At 44.0% G+C, this 12,936-nt stretch overlaps 1 protein-coding gene across 2 annotated transcripts in view; it reads left to right on the top strand.

Annotated features, from left to right (window-relative positions):
• The window catches only part of arap2 (ArfGAP with RhoGAP domain, ankyrin repeat and PH domain 2), a 216,974-nt gene that overhangs the window by 96,685 nt on the left and 107,353 nt on the right, over nucleotides 1-12,936 (top strand). For both annotated transcript variants that reach the window (XM_079491216.1, XM_079491217.1), the window contains exons 13-14: nucleotides 6,602-6,687; nucleotides 10,897-11,082. In XM_079491216.1, coding sequence (XP_079347342.1) covers nucleotides 6,602-6,687; nucleotides 10,897-11,082 — 272 coding nt within the window. The remainder of the gene's footprint in view (nucleotides 1-6,601; nucleotides 6,688-10,896; nucleotides 11,083-12,936) is intronic.

Here is a 12,936-nt window from a genome sequence, read left to right as displayed (position 1 = left end):
CTTGTATATTGATCCTGCTGTCTCAGAAGAACACAGAACATTGTAAAGGACACTTCCCCACCTCGGTCCCTCACTGGTGGAACTGTTGCCATCTAGGCAGTATACGGTACAGAGTGATACAAGTCAGGGACCAGTAGATTCAGTAACGGCTGCTAAGAGCTACCACAGCGCTAGTCACACTCGCTGCTAAGAGCTACCACAGCGCTAGTCACACTCGCTGCTAAGAGCTACCACAGCTCTAGTCACACTCGCTGCTAAGAGCTACCACAGTGCTAGTCACACTCGCTGCTAAGAGCTACCACAGTGCTAGTCACACTCGCTGCTAAGAGCTACCACAGTGCTAGTCACACTCGCTGCTAAGAGCTACCACAGTGCTAGTCACACTCGCTGCTAAGAGCTACCACAGTGCTAGTCACACTCGCTGCTAAGAGCTACCACAGTGCTAGTCACACTTGCTGCTAAGAGCTACCACAGCTCTAGTCACACTCGCTGCTAAGAGCTACCACAGCGCTAGTCACACTCGCTGCTAAGAGCTACCACAGCGCTAGTCACACTCGCTGCTAAGAGCTACCACAGCGCTAGTCACACTCGCTGCTAAGAGCTACCACAGCGCTAGTCACACTCGCTGCTAAGAGCTACCACAGCGCTAGTCACACTCGCTGCTAAGAGCTACCACAGCGCTAGTCACACTCGCTGCTAAGAGCTACCACAGCGCTAGTCACACTCGCTGCTAAGAGCTACCACAGCGCTAGTCACACTCGCTGCTAAGAGCTACCACAGCGCTAGTCACACTCGCTGCTAAGAGCTACCACAGCTCTAGTCACACTCGCTGCTAAGAGCTACCACAGCGCTAGTCACACTCGCTGCTAAGAGCTACCACAGCGCTAGTCACACTCGCTGCTAAGAGCTACCACAGCTCTAGTCACACTCGCTGCTAAGAGCTACCACAGTGCTAGTCACACTCGCTGCTAAGAAATGATCTGTTGCTGCAATACATTGTTTTATTCTGCTGTCAATGCAATGGGGGTTTGTGCAATAACAGGAAGTGTGGTTATGTGTGTTTCAAGGCTCATTCATAGTCTGGATTTCCGGTGGTTAGGTGACCACCGAACAACAACATGACGTCACGAGCCGCGGTGAAGAGCAAACCACCGCCACCGCCCCCAACGCTTCTCTCTGTTTTTACTCACCACCGCTCAACGTTATGGTGGTCACCTCACCACCGAAAATCCAGACTATGAATGAGCCTTTAGTCTCAAACATTTTTAGCTTGATATATTTGTAGTGATTTGATGCACTTATTGGTTGGCACTTTTAATTGTGTTGTACATGTTACAATGACAATAAAGCTATATTAATTGCCTTCGCCAATTCAATTCAGTTGTTATACAGTGTAGGGTAGGCGATACTGATTATTTATTAAAATAATCACACTTGTGTGAAGTGAGGGGCGCTCTTATCATCATACATCATATTCTGTGCTCAGCCAATCAAATCATCACATGTGTCATTCCGGCCAATCACTTTTGCCGTCTTCACTTTTAATAATGGATTGCATTTTTATAGTGCTCAAAGCGCTTTACAATGGTTCATTCATTCATACATCGGGAGGTGAAGCGGAGAACAGTCGACGCCAGCGTCCTCACATCCCACATCCACAACCACTGGAGGCAATGTGTGGTTCAGTGCCTTGCCCAAGGACACTTTGACATGTGGACAGGAGGAGCCGGGATTCGAACCGCGACCCACGGATCATTGGATGACCTGCTCTACCTGCTGAGCCACAGCCGCCCCATTTTCTGCCCTCACTTTTTTCTTCAATATGTACTTTGCTCAGCCAATCAAATCATCGCAACGAAGCATCAGTCAATGTTTGTGTTCACAGACCCACACAGCTGGGCATCCATATATGGGTGGCAGTGGGGGCAGTGTCTTGAGTGTACAGGGTTTGATGGGAGCCCAGGTAGGGCCGGGATTTAATTTTCAGGCCTGTTGAGAACTCTAGTTTTCGCAGGGCGGGCCCGTCTAGAGTTTAAATGGACAGGTATCAGTCAAAAGGGAGACATCGAAGAGGAAGGACAGGTGGCTCATAGCGTGCCACCGAGTGGCGCGCTACGAGCTTGTAGGTCTGCTATTTTTGAAAAATCGAAGAACGACTGACATAGAAACATAGCTTTTTCCAAAAACTGTCAGGATGTAGAATACATTTTTAGAATCTGATCTCGGGTCAAAATGGGTTAATATATGGAGACGGCCATATATGGAGCGTCAACCATAATGGTGGGGTGACGTGTAACGGACTGACGACCATTTTTGAGGGCCTCCTATATACAGCTTTTGTCCCCACACGTCTCATATTTTCCATTGACAATGAAAGGTGAAATTAGGTCATATGTCCATCAAATATGACATACATTTATGGCAACACAAACATTAAATGCCATTGACAATGAAGGGAAGGTTTACGCCATATGTAGACGAGCAAATCGGCTAACCAACAGTGTTGTTCAAGTTACTTTTAAAAAGTAAAGAGTTATAGTTATAGTTACTTATCTAAAAAAGTTACTAATTACTTTACTAGTTATTACATTATGAAAGTAACTAGTTACTTTACTTTACTTTAAAAAATAATATTATAAAAAACGATTTAAAAAAAGGTTTTTTATTCTGTCGCACAGTAAGAGAAAAGACAACTCCCTCTTATGAAATGTTGTGGAACAATAAAACATGTTCAGAAATGTTGACAGGCATCTTTATTGCCTTCAAAACAAATGGTGCTGTGCAATATGAAAAAATAATAATAACTAGAAAAAGTGCCCTTCTGGGCACAGGTCTCCACCAGGAGGATAGGACTGTGTGAGATGTTTGGCAAAATGTTTAGGAGCAATATAAACATGTTTGCCTTGTATGGCAATTGGATGATTTGAGGCATTTTGTTCCAATCAACCTGTTTTGCAAAAATCAACCTGTTGGTGGCGCTATAACAGGCCAATGTGAAAAGGGTGGGATATATTCCTCAGCCTAGTAAGAAAATGTGTGAAAGATTTCACGTAAATTGCATGCTGTGTTCATGATTTGAGGCTTTTGTTCAAAACGGGGCAATCTTGCAAACTGTGAAAGGCAATTATAGCCAATTAGGGTGGAATATGAAATATGGGACAGATCCGACTTGAGCACATGACCATAGAGATACTGTGTAACGATTTGTGAGATTTTTGGACAGAATCTGAAGGAGTAATATCCAAAAATGTGTTTTACAAAAGTCGGCCTCCTGGTGGCGCTATAAAAGGCAGATGCGGAAAATGCAAGTCAAAGGTTTGTCCTTGGCCTCTAGGGAGTGTGCATGCAACGTTTCACGCAGATCGGTGCAGTTTTAGGTAACAAATGTGAAAAGCTGCCTCATGGTGGCGCTATAACAGGCCGTTCTGGAAAATGCGGGGCAGAGGTTCATCGTTGGCATCTAGGGAGTGTGTGTGCAAAGTTTGGCATCGACCGGGTTAACGGTGCCGGAGATTAGCTGGTAACGGACGGACGGAAGGACACACGGACGGACACACACACGGACGGACACACACACACACACACGGACGGAGTGCAAAACATACTCTCTCACCATGCCTTCGGCCTGGTGGAGACAATAATCAAATAAAAAATGAGTAGGGCCTACACTCTTCTTACACCATAAAGTTAACAATACTATTTTGGCAGTATTCAAGTAAATCAACTACACTCCTTTGGCAGACTGACATTACAGAAAAATAAGTTCAATCAACTGAAGACATCTTCAACCTTGGCAAGCAAACAAACCTCAGCCTCACAAAGAGAAACTATCAGTAAAACTATTTACCTCACATCTGGCCATTTGAACCAAACAAGGATGGATAAACTTAAGAAAGTGCTTTAATTTATCAAATGTATTTTTGAGCTCATCTTCCATTTTAGAATATTCACTGTTCAGGTATTTCGGAGATGTATTTCTGCACATTGGCCCTACTTTCACTGGTATTTTGCTGACCAGTGCTCTGAAAGGAACAAACTCCACCGTTGAGAGGGGAAGCATTTCCTCAACAACATACCTGGCAATCATTTTGTCAAGTTGACTTTTGGTGACATGCTGCGGGTAAAGGACGAAAAAAACATCGAGGTGAAATGCAAATTATGTGGCGGACAGAAAGCAGTGTCCAGTGCGGGCAGTGCCTCACAGTCAGATGGACCAACACCACTAAAACAGACAAAGATTTCAAATCGCCACAGCAGCATGTCACCAAGAGTCAACTTGACAAAATGATTGCCAGAATAATGCTTGTATTTCCAACCCGCAAAGCATCCGATCGCTGTCATCCGCATTTGCCATTGCATTGCCGTTGTAAGGTTGTTGTAATAATGTTCGCTAAACCGGCGTTTTCTGTGTATGCGTTACAAGGGTTTGTGTGTCTGTGCAGGGTTTACCCTTTACCACAGCCATAACAGTAAGACCCGCCCTACTCTGTCAGACTGTCTCTGATTGGCTTACCCTGAAATCTTGCCCTACGTTAGCCAATCAATGACCTCTTCTGCGACGTGCTTTGTTCATGTTAGAGTGGTCTCAGAGGCTAGTATGAGAGCACAAACTGTCAACAGAGTACAACACAGAGAGCGCTCTCTCAGCACAGAGACTCACGGTGCTGCATGGGGAAACTTTTCACTCGGATCACATAAGTTGACATAACATAATAACATCATAACGCGGGTAACGCACGCACAATAACTATAAGGCCGATAACAGGTGTGATTTTGTTTATTTGGACGCCCAGCCCTGCTTAAATAAACCTCACTAGCCTGCCAATGCTGTCCTGCAGAGCCCATTATCTGCACAGTGACCCCATTGCCCGCGATGTCCTTAACCCGAGCATACAAAATATGGCATCAAGCGATATAGCTTCAAAAAATCATTGCTGCAAGGAAATGAATTCCCATTTGCAGCATGCTAGTGACTTTGCCTCCCGATGTTTTATGCATGCGTGGTCCGTCTATGGCCATGGGCTACACCAGAAGCCTCCTCCCGCCTTCACCCCCAAATAAATAGGCCGAACAACCAACAACAATGAATTACTCATGATTCATTACCAATTAATGGCCCTCGTTTGGTGCTTTCATTTCCAATTAGCAGTGCTGGAGGGGCTCAATATGACTGGTGTGAGTGAGAGAATAAGCTCACATAGTCACGCTCTGTTTGCCTGCATTGCAAACTGGCTGCTTACTACTCATTCCTTCACTGTGTGTGTGTGTGTGTGTGTGTGTGTGTGTGTGTGTGTGTGTGTGTGTGTGTGTGTGTGTGTGTGTGTGTGTGTGTGTGTGTGTGTGTGTGTGTGTGCGTGTGCGCGTGTGTGTGTGTGCGCCTGCAAGTATGTTTATATTCAGATATATATCTGTACACTTTTCTTCTGCATAAGTATTACTTGTGTGTTTGTGTGTGCACTCATGGTTATCAGTGTGCCATGATGATGAATGCGTGCGTGTGGGTGTGCGCGCGTGTGTGTGTGTGTACACACGCGCAGGAGTCTGCATGAGTTGTTGGTTGCAAACTTCCAGCATGCCAGACTGAACACAAATCATTAAATCTCACCTGTCGTATCTGCCAACGCAGAAAGAGTCAATAATGACAGTGTTAAGATTGATGACCGTAATGTGCCTAATCATTGCGCTGAATTCTGGACTTCAACAACTTTAACCATTATTTTAGACTTTAACTGTTGAAAAATAGCGCTATGAGCTTGTAGATCTGACTATTTTTGGAAAAAAATTGAAAATGTGGCAAAAATCTTTTTCATATTTGATTATTTCACAGGGAGCGTTTTTAACTTAAGTCCCTGGAACAACATATTTTCAGATGATGGTCTGCGGCCAAAAGTAGATAATTCTGGGGCTCCTTGACGTGAAAAAGGTTGAGCACCTATAGACAGCTATGTGTGTAGCCACACACAGGGTCTGTCCCTGTGTCCGAGCACGAAAATAGCGTTTGTTCACCACCGAGTGTCACTGTTGCACAGCCTAACACACAGACACACACCGGCCAGGGAGGAGGGCGTGTACAGTACAGTACAGTACAGTACAGTACAGTACAGTACAGTACAGTACAGTACAGTACAGTACAGTACAGTACAGTACAGTACAGTACAGTACAGTACAGTACAGTACAGTACAGTACAGCACCACTCACTTCAGACAGGTCTGATTTTTCAGAAAACTGTTAGGATTTAGAAGCCTTTTTTTTTTAGAATCGGCCTCAGGTCTAAATGGGTTAAAGCAGCCTTTAAGACCGGCAAGTTCTACTAGAAAACCAGCTAGTAATAATGATTCTTGTGCATAAGTATTTATCTTGTGTGTCTGTTTGTTTGTTTTCTTTTCATGGTTGTCATTGTGCACATTATGCTAATGCTCGTGTGTGTGTGTGTGTGTGTGTGTGTGTGTGTGTGTGTGTGTGTGTGTGTGTGTGTGTGTGTGTGTGTGTGTGTGTGTGTGTGTGTGTGTGTGTGTGTGTGTGTGTGTGTGTGTGTGTGTGTGTGTGTGTGTGTGTGTGTGTGTGTGTGTGTGTGTGCGCGCGCGCGCGTGTGCGCATTAGGGCAGCATCGATCGCTGGGTCCCAGCATTTCCAAAGTGCGGAGCTTGAAGTTGGACATCAGCGTGTGGAGCAATGAGCTGGTGGAGGTACAGTGAGCACTGCACTAAGCACTGGGGGGTGGTCCAGTCCCTGTTGTAAATATGAAATACAGTTGGGTGCCACCGATATTGTCCCTTATCATTTGACCTATTTAGGCCTGACCTCAAAATTTAAAAAAATCCTTCTAAATCCTCCAGTTTTCTGAAATAAATATTTTCACGATTTTTCAAAAATAGCAGACCTACAAGCTCGTAGCGCGCCACTCGGTGGCGCGCTATGAGCTTGTAGATCTGCTATTTTTCAATAGCTAAATTATAACAATGTTTAAAACACCAAAAGGGGTTCTCGCCCAAAATGGGTTAACTGTCCTTTTGCGCAGATCACGCAAACCTCAGCAAAAAGAAAAGGACAATATCGATGGCCTCCAACTGTAGATGCATTAGCAGGCAAGGATGTAAGATTAGAGCTATAGCCACTGCCATTGAAAATGGTGGACCCTATTGTAAACAAGTGAAATGCTTTATGGTGTCGTCCACTCGCAGTTAACAGTTATTTGTATTGAGTTGTACTTGAAATGTACTGTAATTCTGCAAACTGTTAATAAATCAATCAAAAGCATATGCTTTTTGATTGATTGATGTATTTATTGATCGATTGATTGAAATCAAATCATATGTCACACACAGGCATCTGTAACAATCATTATGACCCACTATAATTACTAAAGTTATAAGTACTAAAGGTACCAAAAGTGAACTCTGAACTTTGGTAGATCTGCTTTTAGCCTCTGTGGCCCTAATACACGGAATGACCTGCAGACGACATTACAATTGACCACATTAATACCCTTGAGTCGTTTTAAAACCTTGGTGAGCACACAGACCCCCACAATATGTAACTGTTTTTAGATCGTTTTGAAATTTGTCTTAGCTTTTTATGTGTAAACCTATGGGTTTTTTTTAATCTTCTGATGTATTGTGATGTTCTTCTATATGATATTGTATTACTCGACAACACTGAAAATTAGTTTAATTACTCAGTGTAATTTCGAGAATAAATAACACTTGAATGAATGAATTATTAAGCAACAGGATAACATAAAAAAAAGCCCACAGCTTGTTTCTATTGCGATCCAGCTGCTAAGTGCTAACTCCGTTTTGTCCATAATCCTGCAAAATCTCGGCAAAATCCAGGATTTATACCCAATGGGTTTGAAAGGTATCGCTAGTCTGTTGGCTTGTGTCTAAAGATGTATTAACAACGATATGTTGTTAAAACGGCCATGTCCATGTAGCTACAGTATACTGATCCTCCTCAGCCACTAGTTCCAAATGATTCCAGAAAGGATTTGCTGCTTTCATTTGAAATGAAAAATACTAAACTGCTAAAATGTACAATGACTAGCTGTTACGTAAAGACTACACATACAGTTATATTAATGTGTGTGGATTTTTCACAAATATTACAATTAAAACTGGTCTGCCCTCAATTACAATATTTACAGTCTGGAAAGCAAACTAATTGTTTTAATTAACCACATTAACTCTGGACTGGCGTTCCCTATTTTGGGCACGTTTTATATTCCATCATGTTTTTTAATCAAGTATTAGAAAAATGTTGTGCAACAAATGAGTGCATTGTACTGTGAGCTTTTTGCTATTTGTCATACGATGAAATATATAGGGCTTAACCACTACATACTTGGTTGACCGGGTGGGGTTATATACAATGCATCGTGTTTGTGACCTTGTAGATCTGCTATTTGTGTCAAATTGTTCGCCTGTTATTATGACATGCCCAGAATAGAGGAAGCTAGGGTTCACGCGTGCTTTAAGTGGTTAATGACTGCTTCCAAAAGATGACGGAAGTCAGCCTTTATTGTTCGCTTCACAAGTCATGGCCCAGTCAGGCACTATATAAGTTCTCAGTAGTCGATAGAGTTTCTACGCTTGGCAGCAACACAGTGCTACCAATAGGGCAGATGTGCTTAAGAGCTGGTGTTTGCTATACGCTCTGCTCAAGGGCATGAAGATTTAGCGCAGCAGAGTCCCTAATCAATTCCATTCATTTTGACTTCACGCCCTCGCACGGGTCAGTGCATGCGCTGCAACTGCCTCCTCCCTCGGCTGCTGGTCCCCCCGAACTGAACCGGCAGCCCTCTCGACGCTGGCCGGCTCTTCTAACCTCCAGGCTACAGACGTCCTCTGTTAATAGTCTTTGATGATTGTTTGTGTCTAGTTTATGCAGTATATGTAGCTTCTGCACAGGCCAAAGCAGAACGGGGGTCATCTTCTTGTTGTGCTGTGTCCGTGTCGTCATGGAATATGCATGAGTTGTGTTCAGTATTAACCCATTTTGGGTGGGAACCCCTTTTTGGTGTTTTAATCATTCAACCTTAGCTATTGAAAAATAGCAGATCTACAAGTTCATAGCGCGGCACCGAGTGCCGCGCTATGAACTTGTAGGTCTGCTATTTTTGAAAAATCGTGAAAATGTGGCCCAAATCTTTGAATATATATTCTTTCAGAGCAAACGTTTTTTAACTCAAATCTTTGCGTCTGGAGGGTCCCTGGAACAACATATTTTCAGATGGGGTGTCGGCGGCCAAATTCAGATCATTCTGGGGGTCTTTGACCCCCAGAACCACTAACATAGAAACATGAGTTTTTGTCAGGATTTCGAAGAGATTTGTAGAATCGGTCAAAATTGCTTAACCGCATTAATGATTTCCCGAGTGTGTGTGTGCCAGTTGCCCATCAACTCTTTTCTGAAGCTTTACACTTCTGTCCTACGACGGTGCCGCGCCACGTCATGAGATTATGGATATGTTTTCGGTCCTCGACGCCGGCGTTACAATGGAGCATAAATTAGGCATAACTTTCAGAATCTGAATGCCAGACACATACAAGCCCTTTCTTGTTGATTTGATACATGTGTGATGTCTGTCTGATGTCCCCAATGGGGCTGCAACTCATGGGCTATATACAGATTGTTCTATCAATTACTTTTTCGATAAATCTAATAACTGTTTAAATATTAACAATTAGCAATTCACCCGTCCACCACCGCTGCAGGCTTTCTATTCCTGAAAAGTTGCAATGCCAAAATGGAAGCCATCGTTCTCACGATGATTTAAAAAAAAAAACGATTATAACAGGGGTTCTCAACATTTTTGGCCAGGGGGAAATGCTTTGGCCATGTCTCACGACCCCCCCCCCCCCCCCCCCCGCAAATGGACCCCGCAAATGGACCCTGATGGGTCCATTTGTACACCCTCAGAGTTAAATTAACATCGATTTTACAATTAGAAATTGGGGGGAGGGGGGGTCCCCTCAGATAAATGGGGGTCCGTAGACTAATTCATGTCAAACTGGGGGTCCTTGAAATTAACCCATTCTGGGCGGGAACCCCTTTTGGTGTTTTAACTAAGCATTATGTTATACTTTAGCTATTGAAAAATAGCAGATCTACAAGCTCATAGCGTGCCACCAAGTGGCGCGCTACGAACTTGTAGGCCTGCTATTTTTGAAAAATCTTTTGAGAATCTCTGCTAGAGCCGTAGAAGCCTCTTATGGGGGGTCCCTGGGCTGGCATGTCTCTTCAAATGGGGGTCCGTGGGGCTAATTAGTGTCAATTTGGGTGTCCTTGACGTGAAAAGGTTTGGGTACCCTACAAACCCTCCCGCTCACTCAGATCAGCCAACGCAGGGAAGCTGGAGGTACCTTCACTAAAAACGCCGGGACAACGCTCCACACGTCCCAAACTCTTCTCCCTTCTGGCTCCAAAACTATGGAATGCACTTCCCATCGCAGTCAGAACTGCAGCCTCACTCCCAATCTTCCGCCGTAGTCTGAAAACCCACCTCTTCAGACTCCACCATGGCCCGTAGCACTTGCCCTAGCCTAGCCCCTTAGATAGCACATTATGTAGACTTAGATAGTATTTTAAACAGACTTATAGTTTGTTATGTAGACAGCTCTAGAATTGCACTTTATGTAGTCATAGCACTTTATAGTACACATGTATAATATATTATATAGTATAGTATACATAGTTTACATAGATACTCCACTGTTACGTTCTTAGTTTACGCATGATTCATGATAACTACTTTTTATATATGTGATGTATGCCATGCTTTTTGTTATTGCTTAATGTAAATCGCTCTGGATTAAGAGCGTCTGCTAAATGCCTAAATTGTAAATTGTAAATTGAACCACAGCTTCATAATAACTCTGTGCCTCTCACTCACGCAGCTGTTCCTGGAGGTGGGCAACGAGAACGCCAACGGCTTCTGGGCCGCCGCTCTGCCGCCGGGGGAGGAGCTTCATGCGGGGGCGTCAGCCGAGCAGCGCGCCACCTTCCTGCGCAGGAAGTACCGCGAGAGGAGGTACTGCCACGTCCCGGAGGCCGCGTTTGGCCACCAGGAGGCGCTCAACCAGGTAACAGCACATGACTGAACCAACAGTCAGATTTTTTCAAAAATAGCAGACCTACAAGCTCGTAGCGCACTATGAGCTTGTAGATCTGCTATTTTTCAATAGCTAAATTATAACATAATGCTTTAAACGCCAAAAGGGGTTCCCGCCCAAAATGGGTTAATTTATAGGACAGTACGTAGTAGTATACTCGTCATACGGATCCAACGTGTTAATAGCTTGATGAACATTTTGTTCATAAAATGTAAATACAAGTGTGAAGACAGCTTTATAATCAACTACAAGACTTTTGATTATATATACCACTGAGGAAAACAGGTTTAATCTCATGTACTTATTTACGACTCAGGCATATATGTCTTGCAGTGGCGTTCTGGCAAGTATAAGGCTTTCTACCTTCTGTGCGTGTGCGTGTGCGTGCGCACAGTTGCAACATGTCTGTAGTTCATTGGTCGGGGTGCATACTTAGTTTAGACTAGTCATTGGTTAGACATGGGTTAAGGTTAGGTTTAGGTGTGCTGCCCCGTGGGAGGTTAGGTTTAGGGTGAGGGTTTGAGATAGGTTGTAGTTGTAGGACTAATGACTGGTCTAACCAATGACTAGTCTAAACCAAAAACGGTCTAAACTGAGTACTGCACCCCAAGCTGCCTCACGCTACTCCTGTTTCTGTAGCGTGAGGCAGCTTGATGTACAAGTACACCCCCTGGACATGACGCTAGTATGTCACAGGGACTTACCCCCAATCCAACCCTTGATGCTGAGTGTCAAGCAGGGAGGCACTGGGTCCCATTTTTACAGTCTTTGGTATGACCCGGCCGGGGATTAAACCCCGACCTCCCAGTCTCAGGGTGGACACTCTAACCACAAGGCCACTGAGCTGGTACTGCACCCCATTGGTCAACATTTAAAAATACAGACCGAGGCCGGCATAAAGGTTTTGGCCCGGGGCCAATTTGTTCCTCCGCTATTAGATCGCAGCAGGCCAGAACATTATTCTAAATGTCAGATCATTTCCTAAATGGTAATTTAAGAAATGGATGGCAATTTTACAAGAACTTGGGCTTATACCACATTTTTTTTGTGGGAACGAACGCAGAGTTTGGATCAAAATGAATGAGCTGCATTGGGTGGCATAATAAACTACTTTCCATTACTGTGAATAATAAATGTGTGGACATGTAGCGGAGCCTAACTCACTCTAATAATGATTTGTCATACCTTTATTCTCATAATTATCCCATTCTGGGCGGGAACCCCTTTTGGTGCTATAGTTTAGCTATTGAAAAATAGCAGATCTACAAGCTCGTAGCGCGGCACCGAGTGCCGCGCTACGAGCTTGTAGATCTGCTATTTTTGAAAAATCGTGAAAATGTGGCGCAAACCTTTGAATATATATTCTTTCAGAGCGAACATTTTTAACTCAAATCTTTGCTTCCGGGTGGTCCCTGGAACAACATATTTTCAGATGGGGGTCGGCGGCCAATTACATATACATTTGGGGGTCCTTGACATGAAAATGTTTGAGAACCACTGACATGGAAACATGGGGTTTTTCCAGAAAACTGTCAGGATTCAGAAGGCGTTTGTAGAATCGTCCTCGGGTCTAAATGGGTTATTACGCCCTCCTCCCAGATGTCACATTATTGCAGGATTGATTGTTTGCGTGGCGCCGTAGTAATGCTACGTGTGCAGCATGCTCCAGTGAAACGCTGGCTATAAACAACAGCTGCTATAGTTGGCGAGAGAAAAAAAACTACTTCCCTGACCGTGCATGTTTTGATCTTTTAGTATAGTTCAGGGGTTCTCAACGTTTTTGGCCGGGGACCCCCGGAAATGCTTTGGCAATGTCTCGGGACC

The sequence above is a fragment of the Electrona antarctica genome (assembly GCF_951216825.1).
Source record: "Electrona antarctica genome assembly, chromosome: 21".
NCBI lineage: Eukaryota > Metazoa > Chordata > Actinopteri > Myctophiformes > Myctophidae > Electrona > Electrona antarctica.
Note: the sequence above shows the minus strand (reverse complement) of the source record. Positions and strands in the feature narration are given on the sequence as shown.